This window comes from Camelus ferus, chromosome 22 (genome assembly GCF_009834535.1).
Source record: "Camelus ferus isolate YT-003-E chromosome 22, BCGSAC_Cfer_1.0, whole genome shotgun sequence".
Taxonomy (NCBI): domain Eukaryota; kingdom Metazoa; phylum Chordata; class Mammalia; order Artiodactyla; family Camelidae; genus Camelus; species Camelus ferus.
This window is the reverse complement of record NC_045717.1, coordinates 8,355,443-8,371,278: the sequence shown is the minus strand read 5'-3', so window position 1 is coordinate 8,371,278 and position 15,836 is coordinate 8,355,443. Positions and strand designations below refer to the sequence as shown.

Below are 15,836 nucleotides of genomic sequence, written 5' to 3'. Positions count from 1 at the left end.
ACCCCTACACGTCTCCTGGTCCCAGGGCCCTGCTTCTCCTCACAGGTGCACGTGTTGGTAGTGTTGGTAGTTTGGTGAATTTTGTCCAGAACTTTCTCTCTATACGTGCACCCAGGGAACTTACCTGGCTTGGTCTGTTTGGTTTTTTGTTTGTTTGTTTGTTTTTACTTAAAACACACTTATGCATCTTTCCATGCTTGATTTTTTTTCACTGATATGTATCATTAAACATAGCAAAACTATATCACATTTTTAAAACCCTGTCCTATGGAACTCCATTACAGATCATAGTTTATTTAGCCATTCCCCCTTTGACAGACATTTTAGTTTGTTTCAATATATCAATAAACAATATATATATATATATATATGTAATTGTTTCAACACACATCCTTGTTCACGTGTGGTTGTTTCTCTAGGTTCACTCTCGCAGGAAATACATATTAAATTATATTTTAATACACACTGCCACAATACCTCCCAGAGAAGCTGAACCATACGAGTGTGACTCGCAGCTGTGTGTCGTGCTATCTGTGTACGGCTGAAATCTGGTGAGCTTTCTGGTAGAAACTTCTCACCAATGTTCTAAAGGCTTCAGCTTCCCTTGATTTTTCCTCATCTCACATTTTTGCTCTGCAGAATCCTTGAGCTTGATCTGATTGTCAGAGATGAAGACGGAAATATCTTGGACCCTGATAATACCAGCGTCATCAGCTTATTCCACGCACACGAGGAAGCGACTGATAAAATCACAGAGCGTATCAAGGAAGAGATGGTGAGCTTTGTGAAACGGTCTTTGGCCAAGCAAGGCAGGCATTTAGCACATCCTGCCCTTAAAATAATAAGCTGATTAACCAGAGTGTATATTATTCAAGAGGACATCTGTCCTATGACCTGAGATGATCAGTAACCATATGCATTTTATTGCATTTTTGTACTTGAATCTGTAATTCATTCAGCAGCCATCCCGCAGGTAGTTTAATGCCAGGCATGTTTCCTCTTCTCACGGAGTTTTATATGCCAGAGAGGAAAAAAGAAGAAATGTAGTAAAAAAGTAAATAAATAAATGGACAAATTAATTCCAGATGGTAATGAGTTTCTAGAGGCAATAAATTAGGGTTATGTGAATGGGAGTAAATCAGGAGCTATTTTAAAAGGAACCATGAGGAAGGTCTCTCCCAGGAGTAACATCTAAGATGACACTTGAATAATGTGAAGGCAGCAGGCCGCGTGGGAAGATCTGGGGACAAGAAAGGAGTTCAATGCAGAGGGCATAGCAAGTACAAAGGCCCTGAGGTAGCACTGAGTTCTGAATGTTCAAGGAGTAGAAAGGCCAGTATGGAGGGGGCATAGTGAGCAGTGAAAGAATGTAGGCAATGATTTGGAGAGGTAGGTAGAAGGAGCCAGCTCTCATAGGACCTGAGGATTCATAGAAGAGAGCTAAGATGTTATTCCAAGCGTGGTAGGAAGCCAACAAAAGATTCCAAGGAATCACAGTCTATTCAAGGTTAACATAATCTGATTTATACTTTAAAAAAGTATTTTATCCACTGTGTATTATTTGAAAGCAACTTTATTTTTAGCTTTATTGAGATAACAAGTTTCATACAGTCAAATTAATTCATTTAAAATTACAGTCTAATAAATCTTATTAATATATAATGTTGGGTAAACTCTATCACAGTCAAGATATAGGGCAGTTCCATCTCCCTAAAAATACTTTGAGTTCCTTTACAGTCAATCCCCTTTCCCAACCCCAAGCCCCAGGCAACCCCTAATTTGCCTTTTGCGACTACACTTGTGCCTTTTCTAGAGTTTCATGTAAATGGAATCATTTGGTTTCTGTGGTTGACTTACTTTACTAAGTAAGCATCATGTTTTTGAGGTTCATGTTGTTGTGTGTGTGAATGTTTTCTTCCTTTTCATTCCTGAGTTGCTACACCATTGACCAGTTGCCAATGATATATATCACTGATCAATTGCTGCACATTTGGGCGGTAATAATCATATGATAAATGTATGTTTAACTTTTTAAGGCACTGCTTGCCATACTGTTTCCCAAAAGGCTGTACAATTTTGCACTCCCATTGGCAACATAGGAGAGTGTCAGTTGCTCTACATTCTTGTCAACGCTTGGTATTGTCAGTCTTTTAACGTTAGCCATTCTTGTGGCAGTGTAGTGGTATCTCACTGTTGTTTTGAATGTCCCCAGATGGCTAGTGATGTTGAACATCTCTTCCTGTGCTCACTGGCCTTTGCCATTTGTATCTTTTTTTTGGTGAAGTGTTTGTTCAAATACCTTGTCTGTTTTAATTGGGTTGATTTTCTTATCATTGAGTTGTAAGAATTCTTTGTATATTATGGATACAAATTATTTACCAGATGTATGTTTTGCAGGTGTATTTTCTCCCAGTCGGTACCTGGCCTTCCATTTTCTTAAATGTGTCTTTCAAAAAGCAAATTTTTTGGTTTTGATGAAGTCCGTTTAAACACTTTTGTCTTTTCTAGTTTGTGCTGTACTTTTAATGACACTAACTCTATGAGGAAGGCTGGGTCATTTTTGGTTATTTTCCAAGATCGAGGCCAAGAGAGTCAAAGTGGCTTGGCTCAGACAACAGAAACTTTGGGTGGTAGACCTGAATAAAATACCGAAGTCTTCAGGATTGAAACCTACCTGATTCTTCATATCCTGGGCCGCCTTTCTGCTGTCCTAAGTGGTGCTGGGCTAATGTTCTGCATCCTACTCCCTTTTTCCTTCCACCTCTCAGTCAAAAGATCAGCCCGATTATGGAATGTATTCCCGGATCTCCTCGTCCCCCACCCACAGCCTCTATGTTTTTGTGAGAAACTTTGTGTGCAGAATCGGGGAAGATGCTGAGCTCTTCATGTCTCTCTATGACCCCAACAAGCAAATGGTCATCAGGTAAGTGTGTTCCATATTGCCTGACTTCTCTGTGTTTGGGAGGTTGGTGTTGGCAGAGCTCAGAGCATCTTTTCCTTCCACTGTCCCTTGTGGAGAAAGCCCACCCAGTGGAGAAGCTGAGCCCAACTGAGAATGTGGAAATAACTTCTTTTAGGGTGTGAGAGTCAGGTGGAAATATTAACACCACATTTTTTTTCCCCCCTCACAGCAGGGTTATGGTTACACAGTAGGGTTTTATAAGCAGGTTTTTGATTACTGGAAACCAACCAGAAATAACAAGATTCAGACAGGTACCACTGGATAGAATAAAAATACCTACTTTTTAAACAGGAGTTAAGAAATGAATGGTGAAAACACCGTATCTTCAATGGCAGTAAGAGGCTAAGAATGTGGGCTCTGAAGTCTACACAGGTTCACTGCCATTGACTCTTTCTTAACCTCGGGCAAGTGGTTAATCTTTCTTAAGCCTGAGTTTTAATTTGAAAAATGTAAGTGTCAACCTCATAAAGTCATCTCTTTCAGATTTAAATGAGAAAAAGCACATGAAGCTTGAGGCCCATCGCATGGTGCTCTAAGTGGCAGTGATTATTATTATGACTATCTTAATTAGTTGTTCTTGGGAATGGAAAAGTAAGGGAATTTGCAGGTGCTTCAGCTCAAGGAAGGGAAAATATTTTGGGGGAATCTCCAGGGAGAAGACTTCCAGCCTCCACTGCCAGCACTGGCCTCTGCTTGTGGCTCAATCCATCCTTCCTCCCAGGTGACCACTGCCTGTCCCCTCCAGTGGGGTTTTGGGCCAACACTTGGTCCCATATTTGAGATCCCAATTAATGGACCTCTACCGCTCTGCTTCTATCGAGAAAGTGATGTCTCCTTACCTTGGTTGTTTTGATGATTAAATGAGAAAACATAAAGCTCCTAGTGAATAAAAATTCTCTTTAGAAAATAATGGCTCTCCTGGAGACATTTATGAAACATGGAGGAGCTGTCCACGTAAGAAGACTGAACTGAGGTCTGTGCGTGATCTCATGTAATCTTCATTACTCCGTGTGATTTGCATGGGAAAGTGAGGCTCGGGGAGGTCAAGTGACTTGCCCAAAGTCACATATATTCATAAGCAGCAGAGCTGAGATTTCTACCCAGGTCCGTCTGACTTTAAAGATAAGCTAGTTCCCGCTTGAGTCTGTCACCAAGGAGAGAGTTGTATCAAATATCCTGAATGGTCCTCACCAGAGTCTTAGCACTGTGATGGTGGAAAGCTATTCCTTACAGCAAATTAAATCCCTAATATTAAAGAATCAGCCCAGCTCACCTGGCTAGACCTCAGCAGACACGGTGAACAAGTGTTCCTGCTCCCTTAGAACCCACCTTGAGATGGTCTAGGCCCCTTGCCATTCCCTGTCAGCTGTTCCTCAGGCAGCAAAGATCCTGAAAGTACTCTCTGCCTCTCAGAAGACACCAGGATTCCTCATGGTCGAATTGACAAAGGTGCCTGGCCTACTGGCTCATCTAAGTGATGGATGGCCTGAACCAGCTCTGTGTTGGGAGGCCATGGATCAGTGAAATGGCAGCTCTGCGCCCCGAGGTGCCACACGGGATGATGCGCTCGATGGGGCATGGCTGAGCGGTGCCTCCCTCCGAGGGAGAGAGAGAGCCGGAGACAGAGGGAAGCCCTCTAGAGAGTGAGAGATGAGAAGCGGGGACAAAGGAGCAGAACCCCTCCTCCCTCCCTGCCCCACCCCCTGCAAAAAAAAAAAATAAGAAAAGAAAAAGGAGTAGAAAACAAAGAAAGAAGAGAATAGGCGTGATATAGGAAAGGGGCAGGGGAACTTGGACACTCTCCCCATGTCAGTCTGACTCTGGGTAGCTGCTCTTTCCCAAGAAACCAGTTTTCTCCGCTCCAGCCTGGCCCTAGCCAGGGTGTGCATGCAGGGAGCCACAGGCAAGTTAAGGCATCCTCAGTATGACCCAGATGTGGACTGGGGAGAATTCACCTGGGACTGACCTTTCAGTGTTGGGATGAATCATGATCCGGTTCCAATGGATGCCTGGAGAGATCTGATTTGGGACACTTTAAATTTTTGTAGGACAAAAAAAGAAGCAGCTCAGGCATTGGGCCAGTGACAAGGCTAATTTCCAAAAAGAACTCGAGGCAGTTGGAACGGTTCTCCTCTTCCCCCTGAGGAGGGTGTCATGTGGAGGAGGTCTAGCCTGTCTTGGTGCCAGGTGGGCCTTCAGATTCACCACCTAGGTCTTCCTGGGCAAAGATGGATGGGGCCAGTTCAGCTCTCTAAATTGCTTTTCTTATTTATGATTCCATTTCCCCTAGAAGAAAATTGCTGGTGCCTATGGTTTAGGCCTAGCCTGGTGTGCTGCGTGTGATTAAAAGTCCTGGGAAATACCCAGGTGTTTCACTATGACAGTCCAGAAATAACCAATGGGAAAAAACATAAAAAAAATTTTTTTTTTTGGATGGAGCATTGGTGGCTTTTTGGCTAGTTTGCTGCAAATTCCACTACAACTTTTAGATCTTACTGGGGGAAAAAAAGTACATTGAACTTAATTAAATTTTAACCATTGGTTAATCTGGGACGGTGTGTTCTTTTTGTTGCAAGTCCCAATTCCCCGTTGAGCTCTGCTCAGACTGTTCTCATTAGTCTTTTAGGGGTGAGCGAAGGGAGGAGAACAGGACATCAAGAGAACAGACCTCTGAAAACAAGGCAGTTCCCCTTAACTTTGCCGAATTCTCTTATTATGCCTTTTTGGGCTGACTTGGTTTTTGAGATTTATTTTGTTTATATCCTATTTCAATATAATGGGCGTTTGTTTAGAACCAATTCTAGGCTCCTGGATGGCATGGAAAACCTGATGACTCAGCTCAGCAAACTGTACTAAGCTTCTCCTACGGTACAGAAGGGCTGGACGTCTTGATGTTGCTGGTACAACTAGCCTGACTAGCGTGAGCCACACGGGGTTGTGGGATGGTTGCTAGAAGATGTGAGATGATAAATGACCAGATGTCAGAACTGTGTGACTGCCCCTCATAAAACCCTTCAATGGGTTTTCACTCCTATTAGGGTCAAGTCAAAATCCTTAAATCCTATGAGGCCTACATGCTCTGGCCCATCTCTATAATTTTTCTCTTACCACTTTCCCCTTGGATCTGTTTTTTTTTAGATGCAGCAAGCTCCAACCTGCCTCAGGGCCTTTGCACGCACAAATGCTTTGCCTGAAACATTTCCCTTTTCCGCATCTCTTTTCCTGACCAACTTTATTTACATGGCATATCCTCAGCAAAGACTAGGCCTGGTTCTTCTGCTGTACATTCTCACAGCATCCTAAACTTTTTATTTATAGCACAATTACATACAAATACTTGTCACGATTGCATTTAGATCATCACCTAAGTGTATCTCACATCATGGCTGAGGCCCCCTATGGCCCATCAACGTGTGACATTCCATTCAAGGAAATGGTCCTACCTCCAATGGATAATTAACTTAAAATAATTCAAATCTTCACTCAATCTTGAAAGGAGTGTAGGGTAGGAAAGGGCAAATAAATTCTTAATGTCCAGCAAAACATATGAAAATCCTTTCCCTCTCACTTCTGCCACTCTTTATCACCTCTACAGAGAATGCTGCCGCTCTTCGAACATAGTAGGCAGCTGGGTTAGAATTTGCTTAGCAGATGGAAGGAAAGAGTTCACGAATACACATTAGTAATTCCTTGCTCCTGGTTGTCTAAGTCTGTCTCCCTGATGGGGCGTGGTCTCTTGGAGGGAGGGACAGACAGGGAGAGTCTGTCTCAATCACACACGTGTGCCCAGCGGCCAGCATGGTGTCAGGCACACAGCAGAGACTCAGTGAGTATTTTTACTGAATGACTGCTGAGACCCCTGGCAGTAATGGGTCACCACCCCTCTTCCCACAGCGAGAACTACCTGGTGCGATGGGGCAGCAGGGGCTTCCCAAAGGAGATCGAGATGCTCAACAACCTGAAGGTGGTCTTCACGGTAGGTGTGCACTGCCCTCTTGGGACCATGTCCCACACTCATATGTTCTGGGAGATGAGGCTGGTCAGTCGATCAGGAGGGAGTGTGGCCTTGGTGCAGAGCTGGGTTCTGGCCTCTCTGCAGAGATTCAGAGGAGATGGAGGTCTTCGTGTGCCCTGAGGAAGCTTTTGGGAAGCTGAACCTTCTCCTCACTCTTTCTTCCCCGCTTCCCTCTGTCTTTCTCTCTCATGTGCACACAACTCAGAGTGCTGTGTAAACTAGCACAATGATGTCTTCCAGCAATAATGTCTAGGTGAGTTGGGTACAGCATCTATTCTGATTTTCTGATTAATTCCTGGTTAACCTGATTTCCTGTCTTTGGTTCAGACCTTCTAAAAACCTTTCTAAAATACATCAGATTGAAAAAAAGGCCTTCCTAGAACACTGGCTGCCTTGGCACATTGGATATTCTGAACTTAATTAAGTCACAGACTACTGAAGATCTTACAGGTCCCTGGGATCATCCTTCTAAATACCAGTCTTCACTGGGCAGGACATATGTAGAAATGTTAAAATAAATTGTAATTTGGATGATTTATTTCTGAGAGTAAGCTGGCTCTTTAGCTCTAGAAAAAAAGAAACAGTGGGAAAAAGAAGATAAGTCTTATCTTTTCCAGCAGAAACTGCTCTCTTGTCCTGTTCCCACAAGGGTGTGTTCAGAGTGCATGATCTTACGATATCGAAGGCTGTTGGTGTTTCCTGCAGGCGTCTTCGGGGTGAAGAACATTTATGAGATTTTTCACTGTGTTGCCTGTGTTAGCAAGGGAGATTACAGAGGAGGAGCCAGGGAGAGATTTGGGCATTGATCAGACTGGTGGGTTTGATCCAGGAGTGACCGACATGCTAGATTAACCTACGTTGCTCTACAATAATTTTCCAGTTACAGCCCATTAAGTTCCGTGTCTTATGTTATGTTACAATTAGATTGGAGTGCAGCTGATTTATTTTGTTTGTTACTTCCTGGAAAAATGGGCCAGAGGCAATGGAATAAGATCATAGATCCTAATTGCTTAGACAGAGTTTTCTTGGCATGTATGAATGTGCCTCGATGCTGTTTATCTATTATTAGTTAGAAGGAGGAGCCTAGCTATTTTCTTGATAAATAAGAGGGTCCCACGGGGCTTCCTAGTTAAACCAGGAGACAGATGTTTCACGAGAGGGAGAGGGACAGGGAATCAATCAGTGGTTCATTTTGCAGAGAACCAGCTCATGATGTAAACACATGGAAAAGGGCATCAGTAAATTTGTGTCTCTCCATAGTAATGAGAGCGTGATCCTGCCTTCATGGAATTCTGCCCATGCTACCACCTCTTCTTCCCACAGCAAATGAGCTCAAGAACCTTGGTTGCCTGGCTCCACAGGCTGATGCTTCCGTCTTAAAATGATGGCAGTCTTCATTTTGGGACAGGGAAGCTCATGGTGCTCCAGCTGCTTTTATTGCTCCAAGAGCTACCCGATGGGGGCGGGGAGGGTATAGCTCAAAATGGTAGAACGCATGCTTAGCATGCATGAGGTCCTGGGTTCAATCCCCAGTACCTCCTCAGAGAGTAAGTAAACAACCTAATGACCTTCCCTCACCAAAAACAAACACACAAAGGTCCTGGGTTCAATCCCCAGTACCTCCTCAGAGAGTAAGTAAACAACCTAATGACCTTCCCTCACCAAAAACAAACACACAAACGAGCTACCCAGTGAGTACCTGCTGTGTGTGAGCTCTGTGCTACGTGCTGGGGATTCAGGAGCAAATAAGCTGATAGGCCTCTGCTCTCAGGATGTGATTGGGGGTGGGATTCAGAAAATAATTCAATGAATAAGACAAGAGAGATGTCAGAAGACAAGCCATGCAATGCAGGTAATTAAAACAGGGTGATGTGATGGCGTTTGGCTGGGCATTACTTTCAGCTGGGCATCGAGTTGATGTCTAAGCGAGAGAGGAGACTTGGCAGGCACGTGCCTTGCTGGCCTCATTTCTCTTGCCTCTGGATGTTAGCTCTTCCTGGTTTCCCCCTTAGGGGCAGAGCCTGAGGAGCTGGCATGTGGGTTGGGCTGATGGTGGATTTCCCTTCTGTCTCCTTGATAAGCATTCACCCTCCTTGGCCCTGTAAAAAAAAAAAAAAAAAAAAAGTAGCAGATAACATGAGGTTCCCTAAGACTTGGCCCTGTAAAAAAAAAAAAAAAAAGTAGCAGATAACATGAGGTTCCCTAAGACTTGGCCCAGCTTGGGGGTTGCTGCTGGCACACTGGGGAACAAAACTGAATGATAGAAGGACTACTAGTGAATTACTACATCAGGTGACATGTGTTTCAAGCTTCCTGGTCCTACCTCAGCCTCTTCCAACACGTGAGGCCAAAGTAGAAACGACTGGGGGCACACACGGAAGCCTGGTTCTGAGATGGCCCGTTTACCTGCCCTCCGGAGAATAGCCTGTGTGCAAGCGTTTTTGCTCACTTTCGTATCCTTAAGCATCTCTGGTACCAAGTTTCTCTGATGGGGCAACTTTGAACGATCTTGTGTCTTCCTTTGAGCGAGTGAAATTTTTTCAGAGAAGAGGGGTGGGATGGGGGCTCACCTGGAAACCTTACACGTTTATCTGTGTCTGTCACCTACAGACCTTATTTTGTTTGCTAGGACTGTCAGTACAGACTGCCACAGACTGGGTGGCTTAAAGAACAGAAATTTATTCTCTCACGGTTCCGGAGGCTGCAAGTCCAAGATCAAGGTGTTGGAAGTGTTGGTTTCTCCCGAGGCCTCTCTCCTTGGCTTGTGGATGGCCACCTTCTCCCTGCGTGTGCACATGACTTTCCTTCTGTGTCTCTGTCCTAAACTCCTCTTCTTAAAAGGACACCAGTCATGTGGGATTAGAGCACACCCTAATGACCTTATTTTAGCTTAGTCCACTCTTTAAAGGCTCTGTCTCCAAATACAGTCAAAGAGATGGGGGTTAGGACTTCAACATGAAGAATTTGGTCAGTGGCAGGGCGGGGGACATAATTCATCCCATGACATTTAGGTAGGGACACCTGTCAGGTGGCAAGGCCTCTGTGGCTCTGGAATGCCTCTGAAAGATACCAATCTAGGTATGTCGAAAGTATGAAAAATCCTGGAGGAGAGAAGTAATTAGGGATGGAGGTCATGATGAGGGAAGCGAGACTTCAGCTTTTCAGGATGGAAAGGATTTAGACATATAGAGGATTAAGAGGTAAGCCTTTAGAGGTGGAGGTACAGACGAGGGGGGCGCTTTGGAAGAAAGATCCAGGGTTGAAAGTGTGCATTGTGTGCTTGTGGAGCAATAAAGAAATCTTTGTGACAAAAATAGAGTACTTACATGCCGAGAATAGTGGGGAATCAGTGGGATAGGACAGCTGGAAATATATCATGTCTGACTTTCATGTCAGCCGGGGAAGATGAGCAGTAACAGGGTAGGAAATAGGGAGCTGTTAACATTGTTGGGGAGAGAAATGAAATAATGAACGTGGCTTCTAAAGATGAGTTTCAGGGGGCTTTCAAGGTAAGTTGGCGGAAGAACTCAGGCAGGCCAGAAAAGAGGCTATCCCATCATCTGGACGTGAGATCACCAGAATCTCAAAGTCAGTTGCCTACGGGGCAAGGCAGGAAATGCAGATGAGTGGAGAGGCCTCCTTGGTCAGAAAGCCCCCTCTTCCCCTACCTTCCCTCTCTCCCTGCCTGATGGAGAGACTTTGGGCAGTGGGGGAGCAGCCATCCATTCCTTGAGCTGGTGAAAGGATAGCCCTTGAATCAGTGAATGTTCTCCAGGGAAACTGAACCAATAAGATATATAAATACATTGATTTATTTTAAGGATTTGGCTCGTGCAGTTGTGAAGGCTGGCAGGTTTGAAATCTGTAGGGTCGGATAGCAGGCTGGAAACCCAGGCAGGATTTCTATACTACAGTCTTGAGGCAGAATTCCTTCTTCTCTGGGAAACCTCAGGTTTTGCTTTTAAGACCTTCAACTAGTTGGACAAGGCCCACCAACATAATGGAAAGTAATGTTCTTTACCTAAAGTCAGCTGACTCTAGGTGCCAAGTAGACCTACAAAATACCTCCCAGCGGCATCTAGACTCATGTTTGATCAAGCAGCTAAGCACCATAGTCTATCCAAGTTGACACAAAATTTAACCACCACAGCCTCCTGGCAGGAAGGTGTGACCCACATTGAGGCTATGTCTTGTTCCCAGAGGCTCTGTACACCCCGGGCCTCTTCCTGCCACACCAGCCACAGTGAGAGGTGGGGGATACCTGCTTTACTCCGGCCCTGGCTCTCATGTCAGGCTGTTCCCAGTGCATATGCCAGCATGAGGATTAACTCAGAAGAGAAGCAGCTCTTCTCTAGTGAGGTTGGGCTTTGTTACCACCAACATGCCTTGATGTTCCTTTTCCAGCTGATTGCAGCTGGAAGGGGTTCCCAGGAACACTGAAGCTTTTGGATCTGAGCAGGGCAGTCAGATGCTGAGGAGGCCCAAGTGGTTTTCCCTCCTGTGTGCCTTTGGATGGTGAAAGAAATGTACTGTGGCAATTAGGTTTATGGACTTTGGGGTCAGAGTGACCGGACAGTGTCTCCAAGGACTAAAGTCATGACCTTGGGGAAGCCCCTTATCTTCCTTGTGTCTCAGCTTCCCCATTTGTAAAATGGGGCTGCAGTAGTCGTATTGATAATAGTACTCCAGAGAGTTGTCAAGGGAGGTGACGTGGGAGACACTTAGCACAGTGCCTGAGACGTCGGTGTAGTTCACTAGTTTCAGTGTCCCTCCTCCTGAGCACACCATCGAGTGCTCTCCCCTGTCCCCCTTGATGTTAGGTGTGGCCATGCCCCTTGATTTGGCCAGTGAGATTGAGCAGAAGTGATGCGCGTCTCTTCTGGGTTTAAGCGTTAAGAGCCAGTGAGTGATTTGCCCTGTTCCTTTCCCCAGCCATGGGGACAGTGGATGCACCTCTTATGACAAGATAGATCATCCATCCAGAGTGAGTGAGTGAGTGGAGCCCTCACCATCTGCGTTGGACCTGCAGCCTGAGCTGGACGTAAACGTCTGTTGTGTTAGCAGCTCCGGCATGTAGGGGTTGTTTGGTGCCACAGCAAGGCAGCCCTGAGTGATATAAGTACGTTAGGTGCTCAGTAAATGGTAATTATTGTTCTTAGGATTCTCCCCTCTCCCCTTTGCCTTCTCCCTCAGAGGTGCTGAGCAGTGACCAGTTGGATGAAGTCACCTGTAGTCTGGATCCATCAGCTGGCATACAGGGACTTCTGCCCGTATAACTGATACTGTCCCTCCCTCCTTCTCTTCCCATCAGCTTGAGGTGGAAGAATCAAGGTTGAACATCAGAGTCCTGTCACTCAGTTTCCTTTCCAAAACTCACCTTCCTTACGTGTGAAATGGGTGTGATAGCTTTGTTTTTTCCACCTTTCCCAGGACTGCCTGTATGATTGGTCCATGCACACCAAGTGCTAAGCACACACACACCCCCCACACCCAGAATTTCCTGTTACCACGTTTCCTTTTCTACTTTTTTTCCATTAAACACATGATGTGTAACTATTGGTTTCTTACCCTACAGGATCTTGGAAACAAAGACCTCAACAGGGATAAAATTTACTTGATTTGCCAAATAGTCCGAGTTGGGAAGATGGATCTTAAGGATACGAACACAAAGAAGTGCACGCAGGGTCTGAGGCGGCCCTTTGGGGTGGCAGGTGAGGGCACACCACTCACACTAGCTGTTACTGGAGCACACATTTGATACCACTGAATTTTAAAGATTTTTTTTCCCTGTCTCTTCCTTGCCCTCCCTCCAACCCCAAATTATGCCAGACAGCCCTTAATTCCTACATTTCTGGTGTCTAAATCAAAATGATTGGTGATTTTAAGTCCAGATTTATAATGCAGACAGTGAATAATGAAATCCCCGAGTCTGGAACAGAGCATTGGGACCACGGTGCAGTCTGAGCAGGGGGTGCCTTCACTCCCCAGCACGGCGAAAAACAAGGAACAAACGGGTGGGATCTAATTACGAGGAGCAAATCACTAAAAAAAAAAAACAAACTACGACAGGAAATGCAGTTACACTGAATGAGTCACCGACCACGCATTGAAATTCCAGATGGAAGTAGACGTTCGGAGAGTTGGTGTGACTGAGCGAGGCTGCTTTAAGGCAGCATCACCTTTGCATCCTTCTCCAAGCCTTAGCTCTTCTTGGGTTTTCCAAGACTTCATCATTCCTGTCCCACTTTTATGGTTTTTGTTATATTTGACTGTCACTTGCACTGTTATTTGCCTAATATATTTTCTTTTAATTAACCCATTGTATTCAAACTAAAGTACATTTTTATTCTTAAAAGAAAATTTGGATACGTGTGGAAATAGCAATTTGATATGCCAATTTTACTTTTTTCTGTTAAAATGTAACAGTTTAGTTGTGTACCACTTACAATGCCTGTGTGCCCTATCTAAACCCAGTGTTTCAGGTTTCCCACTTCAGGGCGCCCTGATCTTCTGTCATCACAAACCAGCTGGCTCTCCAACTAGTCCCCTGCACTGCTTGCAAAGTGGTGGAGTGGAAGAAGTTAGCTTATACTGAGCAAACTGGTGTTTCAGCTTGGCGTTATTGCTAGCGAGCTAGCTAGGCGATCTTGGAAAAACATTTTCCCCACTGCCTTAGTTTCATTATCTGTAAAATGGGAGACTTGGACCTGGTTGATCCATGACCTGCTCTAAATGCTTTGATTCTGTATGAGCGACAGTCCTGACCTCACAATGTCCCTTTTAAGGCAGTGAGGGTCCATCAGCCTTACCCCAAAATGTGTCTTTGTCTCCAAGTGTAGTTGCCTCTCTGTTTTGGTTTCAGGTGACAGCAAATCTGGTATAACTGAAAGGATCAGGGATAGATTGCTTCAGGCATAGCTGGATCCAGGAACTCAAGTGAATTTACGTCTCTCTACCTCTCAGCATCTGTGTCCTCTTGTTGGCTTATTCTGAAGATCTTTTTATTTCTTATCAGCAGAACCATTTTATTTCTTTTAAGGACAATTACACCACATCCAAGGCCTTAACTTAGAGACACAAACCAAAGTTAGCCATTAAACCATTAGATACTGAGGTATGAGACATACAAGGACGGGAACGCTTTGCCATCTGAGGCTTATTCATCGTTCTTATTAGTTGGCAAAGTAACTGGCCAGCTCTTCCAAGCTTGCAGCCTTCCAGTTTAGCAGTCCAGGGAAAGAGGGCTCGTCTTTCCCATTAATTTCAGCAGAAGTCCCCGGAGCTGAAATATAGGTCATGTGCTCATCCCCAGAGCGCTTGTTCTGGGCAAGGGGTTGTGGTTCTCTGGTCCTCCAGGCCACGTGAACAACGCTGGAGCCAGAGGGAGGTTGGCCTGTCCAAATCATGCTCACTGAGAGTGGGTGAGGGAGGTCTGTTCATCACAAAGAATAGAAGTTGTTCAGCTTCAAATAACGGTTCTTCCTCTTTCTCTCAACTCCCTAACTCCCCTCTTGAGCTTGCAGTCAGTTGATTCTTTCCCACACAATTTCAGTGGTTCCCTGACCAGGGCCTGGAGTGCTTGAGGAATTTCATGTGACCAGGGGTTTGGCTCTATTTGGCTAGCAGGTCTCAGTGCCTCTCCCCGATTTCTGTAATCCCAGCTCTAGTGCAAGAGTTCGTCACCTTGGTTTTATGGGCTTTGGTGGCTGATTTAAGATGTTTCATAAGATTCAGGATCCCTCTGGAGATGCAGGGTTCAGGGATCCACAGATACATGTCTGTGCCTATGAGCACGTTATGAAAAGAGGGTGGGTAGATTTTCAGATCCCACAGGAAGTCACTGCACTTGGGTTTTGTTGGCACAGTAGACCTCCAATACAGGTATGTCAGATCCGAGCCTAATTGCTTCATTCCGTAGGCACAGCTCTGACTCTTTCCTCTTGGCCTCTGCTAAGCCCTGGGCGCCTGGATGTTGCCCTGGCTGCTGACGTCCCAGCGCGGTGCGCCCAGCGGCGTTTCCCGGTGCTGCCTTTGCTGTGTGCATGCTGTCCGATGCTGGCTGGCTGGCTGGCGTTTTCAGGCTTTCCTGTCCCAGCCTCCTGCCCTACAGTCTCAGCCCACTGTCATCCCTTCCTGGGAGCAGGAGGGCGTAAGCCATTAATTTATTTCTCTTCTCTTTCTAGTTATGGATATAACAGACATCATCAAGGGGAAAGCCGAGAGCGATGAAGAGAAGCAGCACTTCATCCCCTTTCACCCGTGAGGATGGCCCCTTTCTTTCCGTTCCCCTGCACCGCACCCTTTCTGACTGAGGGCTGCTCGAGAGCAGGGTGGGCTGGTTCCCTGAACTGATGAGAGGCAGGTAGCACCTCCCAAGAGGAGAGCGAGACGAGAGAGTCGTGGTCTCAGAAGCATTCGAAACCAGCCAGCTTTTCACCTATTCATTCCTCGAGGTTATTTATTCAACAGACTTTGATTGAAGGCTGGCAGCGGGCGGGGCGTTGTGTTAGGCATGATAAGGTGGTAAACACGATAGACGCGGCCCTGTCTTCATGGGGCTTGTATTTCGATGGGGAATTAAACAGGTCATCAAGAAAAGATCAATGCGTGAGTTACAAGTATGACAGGTTAATAGCAGTGTATCAGGAGCATAAAACGGGGAATCCAGACCTGGTTCCCGTGGGCAGAAATATCCATGACTTGAGAGGAGGGTAGTGAGGAAGGTAAATGTCCTTCCCTTGATCTAAAAAAAGTTTGAGGAAGCAGGCCCCCCCAGTTTGAGAACACTGTCCTCATTTTGTCGAAGGAGGATGGTGTTTTGTTACAGATAACGAGGTCAGTGACTCTGATTAAGGCCAT

General features: G+C 45.4%; 1 protein-coding gene and 1 long non-coding RNA gene across 3 annotated transcripts in view; both read left to right on the top strand.

Moving 5' to 3' along the window:
• DOCK2 (dedicator of cytokinesis 2) overlaps positions 1–15,836 on the top strand; it is a 371,427-nt gene that overhangs the window by 35,289 nt on the left and 320,302 nt on the right. The window contains exons 7-11 of one of the 2 annotated variants that reach the window (XM_014563918.2): positions 640–775; positions 2,769–2,923; positions 6,857–6,938; positions 12,553–12,688; positions 15,161–15,236. In XM_014563918.2, coding sequence (XP_014419404.2) covers positions 640–775; positions 2,769–2,923; positions 6,857–6,938; positions 12,553–12,688; positions 15,161–15,236 — 585 coding nt within the window. Of the gene's footprint in view, positions 1–639; positions 776–2,768; positions 2,924–6,856; positions 6,939–12,552; positions 12,689–15,160; positions 15,237–15,836 lie in introns of those variants that run through there. The other variant, XM_032465120.1, reaches the window with a different exon arrangement.
• LOC116658991 lies at positions 8,450–9,158 on the top strand. The gene is made up of 2 exons (XR_004314243.1): positions 8,450–8,490; positions 8,575–9,158. It is a non-coding gene; the product is annotated as an uncharacterized LOC116658991 (long non-coding RNA).